General features: G+C 40.8%; 1 protein-coding gene and 1 long non-coding RNA gene across 2 annotated transcripts in view; one reads left to right on the top strand and one right to left on the bottom strand.

Moving 5' to 3' along the window:
* Window positions 1–596: 596 nt before the first annotated feature.
* On the bottom strand, window positions 597–7477 carry LOC119699349. The gene is made up of 3 exons (XR_005256396.1): window positions 6261–7477; window positions 2908–2970; window positions 597–1255 (listed from the first exon to the last, which is right to left on the bottom strand). It is a non-coding gene; the product is annotated as an uncharacterized LOC119699349 (long non-coding RNA).
* The window catches only part of SLC35F3 (solute carrier family 35 member F3), a 162384-nt gene continuing 152431 nt past the window's right edge, over window positions 5586–15538 (top strand). Inside the window, exons 1-2 of the mRNA XM_038132690.1 lie at window positions 5586–5916; window positions 6185–6414. Coding sequence (XP_037988618.1) covers window positions 5864–5916; window positions 6185–6414 — 283 coding nt within the window. The 5' untranslated portion in view covers window positions 5586–5863. The remainder of the gene's footprint in view (window positions 5917–6184; window positions 6415–15538) is intronic.

Below are 15538 nucleotides of genomic sequence, written 5' to 3'. Positions count from 1 at the left end.
TCAACCTTTAAGAATATGATTTAAAAGCTTTCTGACTTTCTTCGGCAAATGGCCTTTGGCAGGATTAAGCTGTGCTGCTGCCAATCCAGCTCAATACCAAGCATGTTAATGAGGTGTCTTGGCCTTTTTATTAATTCTACAAGCAGGGTAGTCCATTCAGCAGTGACTGAGAAAGTTTAATCAAATAATCTCATTGTTCCAAATTTATCACCACAATAAAAGAATCTACTAAGGAAATACAAGATGAAAGAACTCATTTTTAATGCTACATCATTTTCCACTAAGAAGCAGTGCAGCCTTGAGGCTCACAGCAGTGCTAATGTCTGCCTCTCTGTGGGTATGCAGTGTATAGGGGTGTTGCAATCTGCAGGAGCGACCTGCACAGCAAATTGTCTGCCCCTGGTTCTTACTGTTACTCTCACTAACAATTTATACTCTTAAGAGATTTACTTTTTCTAATGAAGTCTTTTGATTTCAAAGAACTTCCGGGAAAAAAGTGTAGTGAGATACAGTCTTTATTCATGACATGATGAAATCTATCCATTGTAGGAGACAAAAGGTAAAGAAAGGACACTTTTTTGTATATTGTGGGGAGAAGTAAGGTCTGAGTTGGTGCAACAGAATAGTTACAGTAGCTTCCAAAATTAATTCCAAGTCTGGAAAAATAAGTATGGTTAACTTACAAATAGGACTTAAAATGCATACATAGAAGTAAGCAGCTTTGCCCCACACTTTGGAACCATTTGGCAAAATTATAATGCTTTTTTGATCTTTTATGCTTCCAGATCAAAAATTCAGCTGTAGGTTTTTTAATGTTTCAGACACATGTGCAGCTTCAAACAGCTACCATTAATTTTATACAGTAAAAATTGCCTGTCAAATCATTTTCCAAGTGTTTCTTTCTCTTCAGAAATCTCTCCTGCTGAGAAATCTGTGCAGTCCAAGGCTAGTGACGCATCTTTTTGCACTGAAAAAACCCAACTTTAAAAACACCTTCAAAACTAGAAAACAACCCATAAGTTTATCTGAAGGGTGAGAATTATTAGGTTTTTCTTGGAGCTAGCACAACTTCCAGATAAGCAACTTTAAACATAACAAAAATATTGTGCTCTAGTTTGCTCAAGCAACTTCCTTCCCTGAGCACAAATCCAATAAAAGTTTTCTATCTTGTTCTTTCTCAAGTCCTTAATTCTCTTTCCTATATCTTTCTGCTCCTTCCTCATTCCCTGGTTGTTGGGCTCGCCCCTCAGCAAACCTGTGGGACAAGGAGGAACTAGGAGTCATGCACAGTTAATACAGAAAACTTGCATTACCAGTATCCAGCCTTTCCTTAATCTGGGTTTTGTAGCCTGTTATTTCTAGCACAAATAATGTGGAATGGCAGAGCATGAAGGAATATGAAGGCTATATAGCATACCAACGGACTTTGACGCTTCTGGCATTTCTCAAAATATGGGATATTGAAGAGGTCTGTTCTGCATTCTCTCATTAACACCTCCTTTTGGGGCCCTTGCTGGAGGAAGAAAATGTTACTATTATTCTTCTCTTTATATTTCAGTTTTTGATTGGAACATGGAAGAGAGGCACTGGCAGGGCTCGTATGCCACTAAGACATGATGAGTTGTCCTAATTTTTTATGTATTTCTCATCTAACAATGGATATCAAAACAAAAAATAGGTCTATTTTCCATTCCAAATATAAAGGACTTCTATTTTCCACTGTGTCTGTCAAAGAAAGAAAGTGAACAGTTTATATTCAACCACTTCAAAGTAGCAGATTAAAATCAGCTTTCTATAAAGCAGCATACCTCCCAGGAACTGGGACACTAACTGTATGGCCCTTCCTAACTATAACAGGCAGCTAGATTGTAGTTTCCAGAGCTTTCCAGTGGCTTTCAGCAAGGTGTCATGACAAAAAATTCTGATGCTTATTTGGTTTTGCCATGCATTGCAGGGGGATCAGAGCAATGTGAGAGCTCATGTGAAAAATTTGCTCTCACTTGTCTTAAATTCATCTGACTGCTCTCTCAAGCACAGTGTTGGTATCTCTACTTGGGAGAGCAAGGGTGAGGTGGTGGTCAGGCTGTTGGTATCTCTACTTGAGAGAGCAAGGTGTTGGAGGTGGTCAGGCTGACTTTTGCTTCTCATTCAGTCTTCATTTGACCATTCTCTGCCTGCTGTATCAGTTTTTCTTGGTTTTTTGGATTTATTTCAACCATTTCAAGATGGTATTAAATATTTCAAAAACATGAATGCAAGCAAATAACTAGGATGGACTAGATATTTTCTGCTTTTTTTGTTGTTGTTGCTGATTCAAAATATTTTGTATGTGAAATGCATTATGCTCAAAGTTGAATTCCTGTTCATTCGGAACATGCTACAATTAGTCCCATGGATAGAGCTGGAGTCACTTGGGTTATGCAGCAGCATTATATTCACGAGGATGTCAAATTTGACTCCAGCTGGAGAAAATTGATAGCTTTGCCATATAGCATTTCCGTATATTATATAGGACTTTTATCACGTATATTGTATTTCTGTCCAACACCCAAATACCCTGGGGCAGGAACATCCAATTAATGGATTGGGTTTATACGTTCAGTGCTAAATATAAAAAAGAAGCAGGACTAAGCATCAAATGCATAATAATTGGTGAGAAGGGCACTGAAGTCTTTCCTTGCTTAAGGAGGGAGCTAATTTGTCTTCTAAAGACTCAGGTTCTAAGGCTGATTTTATGAACTGGGAAAGACGGACCACATCAACTTCATGCTGGTGTTTATGCAATAGTGATTGTTTTGTTGCCTGATAAAACATTGTTGCTATCTTAGCCTAGCATGTCAGATAATCTTTCAAATGTAAAACTCTTATCTTGGGGTGGGGGTTGGGAGAATAAAAAAATGCACTTACCTTTCTCATGAAATGAGTATTTTGATAAATGTAAACTTCCATCCCAGAGAATCTTCTGGCAATCTAGTATTGATGGGCAGTGAAAATAAATACAGTTTAAATTATATTTTCCTTTGATATGGCATCACACTGTAGACAACAATGCTAATATATCTTAATGGCTGTGCCTTTTAAGAGCTGAATATCAGTCAAGCATATAATTTCATGTTGTCTGGAAAAACATAAAAAGGAGTATCTAACAGGACAGAATAAGGCACCACACTATAGAATAATCACTTACTGTTCCCTTGCTGTAGAGCTCTGCCTTTTAAAAAAATACAATTTCCTAACCCTTCTGTGTTTGAGCGATTGCATGTGTTTTACTAAAGTAATAAACTCTCACTAGTAAGAGGGCAGAAAAACTGTTCATAGTGGCTCCAGCTTGGTGCTGCATACCATTTTGCCCACTATTCCTAGAGCAGGTATATTCTGCTTAGTAATTTTTTCCTTTCACTTTGTGGAATTGCTAGAATACTACAATATTTTCTTCTCCTTTTATTAAAAATCTTAAATAGCTCCATAAATCTACAAATTCCAAGTCATGTGGAATCCCATACTTTATGTTTTATCATCCAATGTCATATTGTAGCATTTCAGTTTTAGCTACAATGCTTGAACATAATTAAAATAATATACATGAGAATTTTTACTTGCATGTCTCCAGCAACTGCTATTTTTAAAGAAGAATCATCACTTACAGCAAGGTTTGGTAAGATCCAAAGAGGTAGCTGTTGGTAGATGTTGCTGTTGCATCTTACAAAATTTTGAAATTTCATCTTTATTAAATGTTTCAGTGAACTTTAAGATGTTCACTCCCATGCATTTTTTCCTCTCTTGCAAGATGCATGCTCACTTCAAGTTTGTCAGTGCTGTCACCCAAGCTGTTCAAAGTCACTTGTGTGTGTGAAAGGAGAAACACCCATCTATCCTTCCATTTACACCTTGGAATGACAGCAGCTGGGGAGGAATAAAACAGCTGAAAAAATTTACTGGATAGAAGAATAAGATGGTTCTGGCATATCAAAGTGGATATGTGTGTAGTAGGGCCTCTGACTTCCACAGCTACTCCCTGGTGCTAGAGAGAATGGGCAGCTAAACACATCAGTGATGAAGGCAAAATTTCTAGCAGGGCTGAAACAGCCTGTGCTAGTTTGCAGCAGCCCATGCCAAGAGACAGGTGAGTGCTCAGCAGGTGTCAGTCACTATTGGCTGGTAAACAATGTTTGGCTTGCTTCATTATTGGAGACTTTGCTGGCTCAGAGACTATGTTTTATTTCTGGACCTATAACATAGAGAAATTTAACACTAGATACATGCAGTATTATGGGAAATTCTCCGAATAAATCCTATCCTTGTCCACCACTTAAAGCCAGAGAGATCATGGACTGTGCATACTGAACGATGCTAGTCCAGTGATGGCCTTGGGAGGCCTGACTGAAGTGATAAATCCCATTTGTTCCTGTTCTCACCATTCCTGCCCTAAATGCCCTAAAGAGACTTAAATCAAGACAGTGATCAGCATCCTTAGATTTAGTGAGCACTGTGTTTTTATCCCCTCATCTTAACCAAAATCATTCTTCTGCATTGATCTGTGCACCCTGGAAGGGTTTCTGTCATTACTGGCGGGCAGCATCAAGCACCTGCACAATTACCCTCTGTTTGCACTACTGGACCACTGCTGTTCATCTGTAGTGGATTTTGGAACCAGCTTCCTCAACAGCAAACATTTTCCCCCTTCACAGGCTCAAAATAAGGGTTGGAGGGGAAATAAAATAAAGTTAGTGCTTTATTCAATACATGTGTATTTAAGATGATAATTAGTTTGATTTTCATCTGCTGGATATTTTTTATACTTTCCCTTCCTGATAACGGTGCAGTGATGCTGTAATGTTCCCTTCAGTGACAGTGAAAGGTTGCATTTCACTGATCCAGCTTACTTCCACATTTGATACCTCGGTGGTTTAATGTTCCAAGTAAGCTGAGCTAGTGAAGTGGTGAAAGGTAAGAACCTTTTCTCCTTGGACTTGATTTTTACCCCCTTCCAAATATAAAAGGATGCACATATACAAAACACTCTTTGACTTCAACTGTCTATATATTTCTAGGTCACCAAGTTTTGCCTAACAATCTATTATCAGATCTTAATCTTATTTGTCTGTGAATTAATTTTATGTATAAGGCAACATCTATGCTCACATGTTCATTTAAGCTTAACCGCATGTTTGCCACTTAAACGAGGTGCATTAAAAAAAAAAAAAAAAAGGTAAAGGTGAGTTGGTAGGAGGCTGCGTGACCCCGGTGCTGGTTCGGCGGCCTTACGGGGGCAGCCAGGTGGTGCCCCTCGTCAGATCGGCTCCACGGTCACTTCAGAGCCGGCCCCGCTCGGGCTGTCCGGCCCCCCCGCGCCGTTCCAAGCTTGTCGCCACCGAACAAAGGCGGGAACGGCTTCGCTACTCGGCCGGGCGCACAGGAGGTGAAGCCACCCAAGGGGGTGAAGCCACCCAGGGGTGTGAGGCCGCCCCGCCCCGCCCCGCCCCGCCCGAGGGCCGCTTGTGGCGGCGGCGGGCCCGGGGGCTCCCCCTGCCGGCGGCCGGCGGGAGCGCGCGGGGTGGGGGGCGCGGAGCGCGCCCTGCCCTGCCCGGCCCCCGCCGCCGGCGCTCGGCGCTCCGCAGGCGGCAGCGGCTCGCAGGCGGCAGCGCTGGCCCGCCCGTCTCCGTCCGTCCATCCCCGCCCGCCTCGCTCCCTGCCTGCCTCTCCCGCCGGGGCCAGCGCCAGCCCGGGGACCCTCTGCCACGGGGGCGCCGCCTTCCCCCGCTCGCTCCTTTCCTTCCTTTCCGCGTGTTATCCGGCCGGTGAGAGCCGCCGGCTCGCCCCGCCGGGAAGCCTGGGCGCCCCCCAGCCATCGCTGCTGCTCCCCATGGGGATCCGGGAGTTCCCCAACGGCTCCGCGCGGGGCAAAGCCGCCACGCTGTGAGTACCCGCGGGGCCGGGCGGGCGGGCCGGGGGGACGGGGACACCCCACACCTCCCCACCTCACCTCACCCTGGCCGGCGGCGCCGCCCGCTCCCGGGGGTCGCTCCGGTGGAGGGCGGCGAGAAAGTTGGGGGCGCCGCGGCCCCGGGCCGGCTCCCCTGCCGGTGGGGGTCCCGCCGCCCGCCGCCAACTTCGCCCGGGGCCGGCGGAGGGCGGCGGCGCTGGCGGCGCGGCCCCGGGCTGACGCCCCTCTCCCGACCCGCAGCGGCATGCGGCGCTCCCCCGATGTCAGCCCCCGGCGGCTGTCCGACATCAGCCCGCAGCTGCGGCAGCTCAAGTACCTGGTGGTGGACGAGGCCATTAAAGAGGACTTGAAGTGGTCCCGCTCCGTGGAAGACCTCACCAGCGCGTCCGTGGGGCTCACCTCCATCGAGGAGCGCATCCTCCGCATCACCGGCTACTACGGCTACCAGCCCTGGGCCGCCAGCTACAAACGTGAGTCCCCGGCACGGACGGGCGCGGGGGGTTGCCAGGACCGGGGCGAGCGGGCGCAGCCCGGAACCGGCAGGGGGATGTGGGTTCGAGGGGCCGATCGCTTTACCGCTGGAACAAACATCGCTCCGTGGAAGGAAGTGCTCTCACTCTCGGCGAAGAATTCTATGCCCGCGTTGCCTTAGTCCTTTGGCAGTGGCTGGTTCACGGGAGCGTGGTGCTAAGAATGATGACAGCTAAATTCTCCTAAGAAAATAGGTCAAATATTTGTCTTCGTGTTGCAGGCACACTTAGCGACGGTGATTACCGTGGGTTGACAGCTGTGTAAAAGCCCCTGCACGCTCATGCACATACCATTTCCACAAGTAATGCATTATCAGTGTGTGCTCCTGTTGTTTTAGGAGAAAATTTCTGTCAAATTTTCGCAGCACTTGAGCTGAATGTGTTGCCTTTTCCTATGTCGAGTGGAGCTGTTTCTTCCATATGCGTACACTTGAGAAAGAAACTTCAAATGATAACGATGTGAAGAGAGGTGTAGCTGTATTCCGTCACATACATGATTTACAAAGGAAGCATTGCCTCGAGTCATTGTAATATATCAACTAGTACTTTTTGTGTATTTTTCATCCATCTTTCATCATGTTTATGTCAGTTGTATGCATTAAAAAGTTCTAGAATAGTTTACCAATTAATTGAAGTTGTAACATTATTTTGGTTGTCTTAAGGTCACTGGAAATACCACAGGGTTTTTTGTTGATAAAAGGATTGTTCTGTAACAGAAATCATTGCTTTGCTGGAAACACTGGCTCTGATAGAGTGGTTGTTTTCATATTATACTTCCCTACGTATTAAGTGCAAATGTTCTGAAATATTTACTACTCGATTACCTGTTTGGCAGTGTGCATAATAATGGAATAGAATGATACAAGAATGCATGGCACACAGTACTAGTTCAGTTTTTCTCTGAGGGAGAACTGGTCCTGATTGATTGAAAATAGGATTTTACTAATAAATATTCTAATACTCTTCTGTGAGAGCCTTTTTATTTTGTCCTTGATTGCAATTATGACAGAAATATCAAATATTTGCTACTTTACTCACTGGGAGTATGGTATTTCTATAAGAGCAATTCCAGTGCCTGGATTTGGGCTGTTCTTGAGAGTAAAGCTTATTCAGGCCAGTTTTAAGGATCAGATCATATGTGGATGCGAGTCTGAGTTGGATGTTAATGGTTCTATCTGACAGAGTGACTAATAGTCTAGCTGAAGTCACACTGAGCTGCCGTGGCTGAACCTTCTGAAATAATAAAGGTCATGCTGGCTCCTCAATTATAACCTATTTGTTGAAATTTATAACTCTGTCTGAAAAAGTTAATAGCAAGCTTAAGCCTGCTAGTCTAGTTACATATTCTCTCCTAAGTCAATATGAATAACAAAATTACATACTTGAGTTTTAATGGTGGGGAATAAATATACTAAGTGTCTGAGTTTCATAAATGTATGTCTAAAAATAATAGGTTAAATGAATGTGTTGCCAATTTAAAATCTGAGTTACTAGGAACATAGAAGGACACATAGAAGAAAAGATACATCTCTATGGCATGGTTTAAGGAGAGCCATGTTGATCTGCATCAGCTGAATAGCTGACTGAATAGGATATATCATCTAAAGTGGGAAGACAACTTTGCCACAACTGCTTTGTACCATCTTTGAATACTCTTTCAAGTTGGGCTGATATCTAGTTTTGAGATACGGACTTTTCTTGTGACTTTGCAGTTAGGAAATTTATTTGGCTGAAGTACTGCGAACGAATGATTTTTGTTAAGCTTAAATTGCAACCTGGATACTTTTTGTCATCTTATTTTGCATCCTTGTAGACAATGGGATGCACTATGATTATAATTATGTACTGCATTAATAATGGAAGTGCTTTGCAGAAAATAAGTCCATAATATGGTTTGATGTAGATTTATTTAGTCTATCTCTCTTGGTGACATTCTTTTTATTGTAACTAAATTGCCTGTAGGGTCAGATCTACCTCTTTTTCATTGCAGCACATTCTTTTTGTACTTCATTTAGACTAGTTATATATATATATATATAGCTGTATGGATGGGTGTATAAAATTGTTTGAGAGATGCAGAAGGCTTTTGCTTATTTCCTTGTTTTTGTTTTAGCAAAACTCCATTAGGGAAACTACCACTGATAAACTGAGATAGTGTTACCATGACCTCAAAACTTGCTTGGAGAACAATTTGAAACATACCAGGATGCTTCAAGGTTATGTAGCAACTCCAATATTTAATATTCTTATAAATTCCTTGGAAAGAGAGGAGGAAGAAGTGCTTAAGAAAAAGAGAGGAGTAAAATGTGCTTAAGACACAAACTGGTCTGTATTGGACAGACTGAGAAAGGACTTGTAACATTACTCTAGGGAGACCTGTCCCAGCCAGGTGACTTGCTGAAATGTCAATAAATGTCATTCAGTTATCAGAAACAGTAGCCTCATGTTTCCTGAAAATCCTAAAATTACCTGCCAACTTTCACGTTACATTGGTTGGTAATTTTGGGACTGTACACAGCTCAGGGAAGACCTCTGCTGTTTGACTGCACTTGCAAACCAGATTTTAGGAGCTGGAATAATGTAATGTAGTTTCTGCGTGTTAGGATGCCTTCAGCAAATTTAGGGAACCGGAATAATGTAATGTAGTTCCTGCGTGTTAGGATGCCTTCAGCAAATTTAGGGTAATTATAGTTATCTGCTCTCAAAAAATACTACTGGAGGCTCTGAGATGAGCAAGGAGAAAGAGTACAGGCAATATGTAAAGAGCCTCAAGAGTTTCTGCTGTTTACCTTAAAGAGGTTGAAACAAAAGTATTGGAAAGTACTGGCACATGTTGCTTAGGCAGGTAGAGAGGTTTTCTTCTTACTGGGGTCATAAGAGAAAAAAAGGTAGACAGGAAAAGAAGCTGAAAAGCCATCAATTAAAGACTGATAGAAAAAGAAATAATATTGAAGAAAACATGTAATTTATTCTTGAGATGAAGATTTCAAGGAATCATAATAGCAGTGATAAGATCTAGAATTGTGATAAAATGGGAAGCATACTGGAGATAATATTAAACTTCATTATCCAGAATTTGAATTAGCCCCTCCTTAGGCTGTGAGGAGACTTTTCTTGAGGGTTTTTTGTGCTCCCCTCCATAGCACCTGCCAACCTTCAGAAAGAGGAGTGTTCTAATCTGGTCTAATCTGGTAGTTCTTATTTTTCTGAATTCTTTGATTTCCAGGGTAACTAATTATGTGGTTAACTGCTCTCCAGTCTAAATCAAATATTCATATGTGTCCCATGGGGAATATTTTGCAGAATGTGATTTGATTTTTCAAATATAAAGGCAGAGGGGAACAAACAGGTAAGATGCAGTCAGATTGCAGAATCATGCATCTTATGCAGCTACAGATATAACAGAGCTCAATATTTGTGAAATTCTCATTATCAGTAATAGCTATGTTGACTTTCACTTTTTTTTTTCTTTTAGTTAGAACATAGGGATCAAAGGCTTTAATTAAAAAGCCCCCAAAACAATGCCATGAAATTTGCAGATCCCATTGACAGTCTTTTTGTTGCATGGAGATGAAGCTGTTGTTAGAGCTGTATGAGCACTGCCATTCTCTTCCATGAAGGTTATGTGAATTCTCATGACTTCTGCCTCTGGAAGCCTGGGACTTCAGTTGAAGAGCAGAGGCAAGTTTGGAGGTGAACAGCCGTATTTTAAGTTTCCATTTCACAGCATTGTCAGTTGGAATTAGTTTTCTAAATATTTTTCGAAGTATAGTTCCCTGAGAGCTTTTCTGTACTTGAGAAATACAGGTGTCAAAAAACTCTTGGACTGCCCTCCTGGTCAGTATGGAAGCCTCATCTATTTTAATGATTGTAGCAATTGGCAGGGTGCTTGTTTCCACAGGAAATGTTCACAACTATCACCTTTGCCAAACATTCATTTTTCTCTAACTAGGTCTATTTTCTGGTGATTCAATATCACAGTGTGTCATTATGTGATTAGTATTTTAATACATTCACGTGGGCTTGAGCCAGCTATCCCTATTTTGCAATCTTCTTCCTACAGATCACCTGCTTCTACTCCTTGTTTAAGATTAGGGTCTTTCTTTTAAAGCTGGGACATCAGTGTATTCTTAGCATGTGTTCATAGACTTATTATGGACAAATCAGGATTGTATGGGCCTTGGCCTTCCTCATTTATTCACTTACATTTTTTGTGTGCTTACAGACGTTTCCATACCTGCAGAAAGAAGAGAATGGTATGTAGTTTTAACTCCTCTTAGTTGTGTTTATTAGGAATTGACCGCTGTCTGTGGATCACGGCTTGCAACGTACATTTCTCTGAGACTTCCACCTTGTGAATAATTCCAGGTTGTCCCAGTGATAACTTTTAAGAGACATGATGTTCAGGTAAAAGGGAAAGATTGTGTCCCCTAAATGAAGTTCTCTGGCTTTGCTTCTCCCTGCTACTTTAAATATTAATTTTCATATTTTTCATGTTTAGTCATAGTTATTTCAGCAGCAACAAAATAAACCATATAATTTTAATGCACAAAATTTCAATATAGTACTCATCCAGTGTGTAGCACATTAGGTCTTGACCTGAATGGGCAATTTAAGTGCTGTCACCAATATCAGTAACATATGAGAACACATTGGCTGAATAGCCTGAAGATTGCTCAGAAGGCATAATTGTCTGAGTATGCCAGAATTATACCATAGAATAATTTTGGTAAGAAGGGACCTTAAAAGTCACCTAGTTTCAACTCCCCCTGCCATAGGCCAGGACACATTCACTGCACAGCTGGCTCAAATCCTAATCCAGGTTGCCCTTGAACACTTCCAGAGATGGGGTACTCCTAACTCCTCTGGGCAGACTGTTCCTGCTTATAGATTTTGACAGCCTTTTAAGGTAAGAGTTTGGTGTGGGTTTTAGCTAATTAAATGTATGAGCACTTTTAAATATTAGAGTATCAGTTATACAGCTAAAGACCAGTGTTTCCAACTGATCCCCAGCGTTCCTCCTTGTGATTTTCTTTTCATGCTCCATTGAATGCTGAAATTTCACTGTTGCTAAAAGCAAATCCAGTGAGGATATGAATCAAGAGAAATTTGTGCAAATACCATTTTCATGTATTTGCATCTGAGGGAGAATTTAACTTACTTTTTGAGGTGATGTACTCCAGAAGTTCAAAGACATAAGTTGAAGACTATAGTTTTCTCTGGGGAAAACCATTTTCAGGCCAACTGTAAGCAATTAATTTAAACTCCTTGCTTGCTTTCCAAGCATATATATGCATAAATACTGAATGTAATAGGCTTATAACTAATGCAAGACTTGGTGGTATCATTCATGTTGCTGTTTCTGAAGTCAAAGGAATATGTGAAAATCTTACTTTTCAGGTAAAAACATAGAGTAACCTTTAAGTGCAGGTGACCTCTTGCTTGGTGCAGCTCTCCAAGTTTCTCTTCCCAGGGCCAATCTATAGGTCAACAGCCTTTCTACAACACCCAATCTGTAGATCAGCACTGAAGCTTAGAAGATGAATAAAAATATGTGCTTTATATATATATGTGTGTGTGTGTGTATTTTAATATAAGTTTATGGTATCTGAGGCCTGATTTACTTTTTAATCAATGCTCTTCAACTCTTCATTGTCAGTACTAGCATCACTAATTTTTATGTTACCAAGAAAACCAAAGAAAACACAGGAACCTGCAGGCGAAAGAAAGCAATGGTGATGAATTGCATTTCAGATTTCAAAGCACCGTAGCGTTGTTGTTTCAAATGTCAGTTGCACTTCTCTGCCACAAGCTAAACCTACCTGGTGGTACATGAACAGGAATTTTCCTGACTTATGTCCACGTGACAGCTCACACAAAAACTTCTTAGGCAATTCCCTCATTACGTAGTAGTCACTGTGACTGAGAAGAGCTGTCCCCAGAAACAGTCTCTTTAAGTATTTCAGAGACCTAATCACAAGTCTGTTTGTATCCCAAATACTACAGGATATATTTCTCTTTTGAAAGAGAACCTGCTGGGTCTCCTGGGCTTTAGATCTCTGTGTGGTCTTGCAACTGAGAATGAGCACGATCTGGCCACCTGAGGCAGGCCAGAGCAGTTCAGGTGCTGAATACTGAGAAGCTGCAAAGATACCAGGTGAATATTTTTTTTAAAAGCTTTTCAGAATCTTATTTTTCAGGACAGTTCCAATAGAGAAGAAACATGGGGGTTCTTAGGCTTTTGAAAATCAGTAAAACCTTTTTGGCTAGTACTTAGTAGAAAACTGGTTCCTGTTACAATATAGAGCTTAATTAATCACTAACTTTAAGTCTTAAATTTCTTGTTGGCAAGCCAAGCAAATTCTCACTTAAACTGGTTTGCTAAACATTTTTGATTGTTTAGTAAATATTTAGTAAATGATAAATGTTTAGTGAATATTTAGTAACTTGTTTACTTAACAGTTTTAATTGTGTAGTGTTAAGTAACCACCACTATTAACTAGGCAGATGAATACATATTTTGTGTTTTGTATCTCGTTTTCATAGTGAAAAAACTAAAAATTACTGCCTGCAAAATGGCCATCTTTTTTTTTGTTTGTTTGCTGTTTAAACAAATTAATTCGTTGCTTTCCGCTTTTTTTCAGTGCAGCTTTAATTATATGCCATCTTCAGCCATTTATGCAAAACAGTTCATGGGACAGCAATTAAGAGTCTGTTGATTTCCAGCATTCATTTTATACCCTTAATGAATGTTATCATTGAATGCTGCTGTGTTAGAAAACACCACTGAAGTCTTCACTATGAAAACCTATTGCTAAACCTAGCTGTATACATCTTTGCAATGTCAGGGCCCATGTTAGCAGTTTTGAAGAGTGTTACCTGGCATTTGAGAATCCTTCCACTGGAAAACTGCATTTATTTCTTTTTATTTAATAGAAATGTGAATATGTTCGCTAATCAATAATAATGGATTGCTGCTAAAAACGCATACTACTCTGAATTGATATGGAATAATGAGGTAGCAAGTTAATTTTGAAATAATATTTTGGAAACTATCAAGAATTATGAATGAATACTTATTTTTGGAACTATTTTTATTGCAGTCCTTTCCTCAGGGTAAATTTCTGTAATAGTTCTGGAGTGCACTGTGTTTGCAACTGATCTTTGCAACTTTAAATCATTATTTTTTTAATAGAAACAATTAATTGCACAAGATAATAATATTGAAATCAGACTACAAAGCCTGTGTAGTTGATATCCTACTGTGATATCAGATACTGTTGTGTTGCTGGAGTGTTACTGAAACAAAGCCACAAAAGGACAATGACCAGTAATGCTCATTAGCTTAATAGCTAATTTTACTAGATTCTAGCTCATGTCAGAGCTTGCTTCAAGGTGAGTGCCATAATCTCTCTTCCATATAATGAGGTATTTGTATTTCATATTCCTTGTGTAAATTGCTGATAATTTCTGCTATTTACTTGAGATAAAATAAAAAAGAAAGAGGGAGAGAGGCAACCAGGTTTAGTTGAATCAGGTGATCCTTAAGGTCCCTTCCAACCCACATTGTTCTATGATTCTACAGAAAAGTTATGTAAAAGTCACTTTGGCCCTTTGGCAAGTGCCATCCTTTGGAACAAGAAGGTATAGTTCTGTCCCTCTTGCTGTTTTGGAAGCTGAAGCCATAGACTTTCCACTGTTGCCTGTGAATGATGACTCCTCTGAGAACAGTGATAAAACGAGCACTTATGTTCATAGAAATTTATCTGCAGATCATGGTTCCTACCTAGGCAATAGCTTGCCTTCATGTGGTACATCTTATTGTAGAAACCACTTCCCTGAGTATTTATGATTACCTGTTTGTCTTAACTAAGCACATGTTCTTTCACCCCTCAGCGTATCCTTGGGGAAAAAAAAAGATGCTGTGATTGTGTGGAAGACCATAGAGAAATATTTAGTCTTATGAACTACTACTTGAAGTAGTCCTTAGACAGAAGGAATGCAGTGAAGATATCCCAGATTTCATTTTCTTCAGAATTTGAGAAGCTTGTTCTCCACTCAGTCATCTCCCCTTATAAAAAAATGCATCTGAATGGTTTCAGACACCTCTATTTTTCTCTAGAACTTGAGGGCCTAATAAGGCTCTTTTTTTTTTTACCAAATGTGCTTTATTTTGTTTCCTTATTTTTGTTTTGCGTCGTTTTGTTTCCATGAGTGTATCTGACCAATATAGGAGTTGAGTTGTTTTTCTGTGAAAAGCTCTTCCAGCAGTGTTGGAATTTACGTGGCCTCACATTTAGGAAAATAACAGTGATATCACATAGCTGATAGGCTCTATTAACTGAGCAATCTGAGGCAAGGAAATTTAAATATTTGAGCCTTTCCAGGAATGTAACTGGCTTCTAGTGAAATTATAAGGTCTTAATCTTCAAATTAAAGTTTCTTTTTTGCTTTGTTATAGCTGGCCTCTGTCAGATAATTAATGAAAATGAGTTATGCCTTATATGTCTAAAGGAAGCAACCAGATTTTCATTTCTGAACACTGGTGCAGAGTCCTGTTGAACCCATTGCAATATAAATATTGTGGCAGAGCTGATCCAATAGTGACAACCCAAAGGGTGTTTTTTTTCCCTTGACTCTTACATCAGAAATCCTGCAAATTTGGTGTTTTTCCTTGCTATCTCTTCACACCAGCTAAGGTACAAAAGTAGCATGGAAATTGACCTGCTTGTTCACTCTCCAAGCTGAGCAGGCCAAGTCATTCCACCCTTAAGCTCACCGTTGTGCTGTTTGTAGCCCTTTGGCAGCCTGGGGGCTCTGCCTTCTCCAGGACATCTTGCTTTGGCTTTGCCGGATCTGTGCAGTTGTGTGAACAGAGCACAGGTTTGTGCTCAGGTGGGAAGTGAAGCAAGGACCTGCTCCTTCAGAGTTGATGAGCTTGTGTGAGGATGCTGATGGTGTATTCATGGTCCTGTCCTGAAAGCCTGGAGTTGTCTTTCCATTTTCAAACAGTAACTGCTTTCCAGACAATCTGGTTCCTTGGGTATTCAGTAGAGATTCTCTG

Source organism: Motacilla alba, chromosome 3 (genome assembly GCF_015832195.1).
Source record: "Motacilla alba alba isolate MOTALB_02 chromosome 3, Motacilla_alba_V1.0_pri, whole genome shotgun sequence".
Taxonomy (NCBI): Eukaryota; Metazoa; Chordata; class Aves; order Passeriformes; family Motacillidae; genus Motacilla; species Motacilla alba.
Note: the sequence above shows the minus strand (reverse complement) of the source record. Positions and strands in the feature narration are given on the sequence as shown.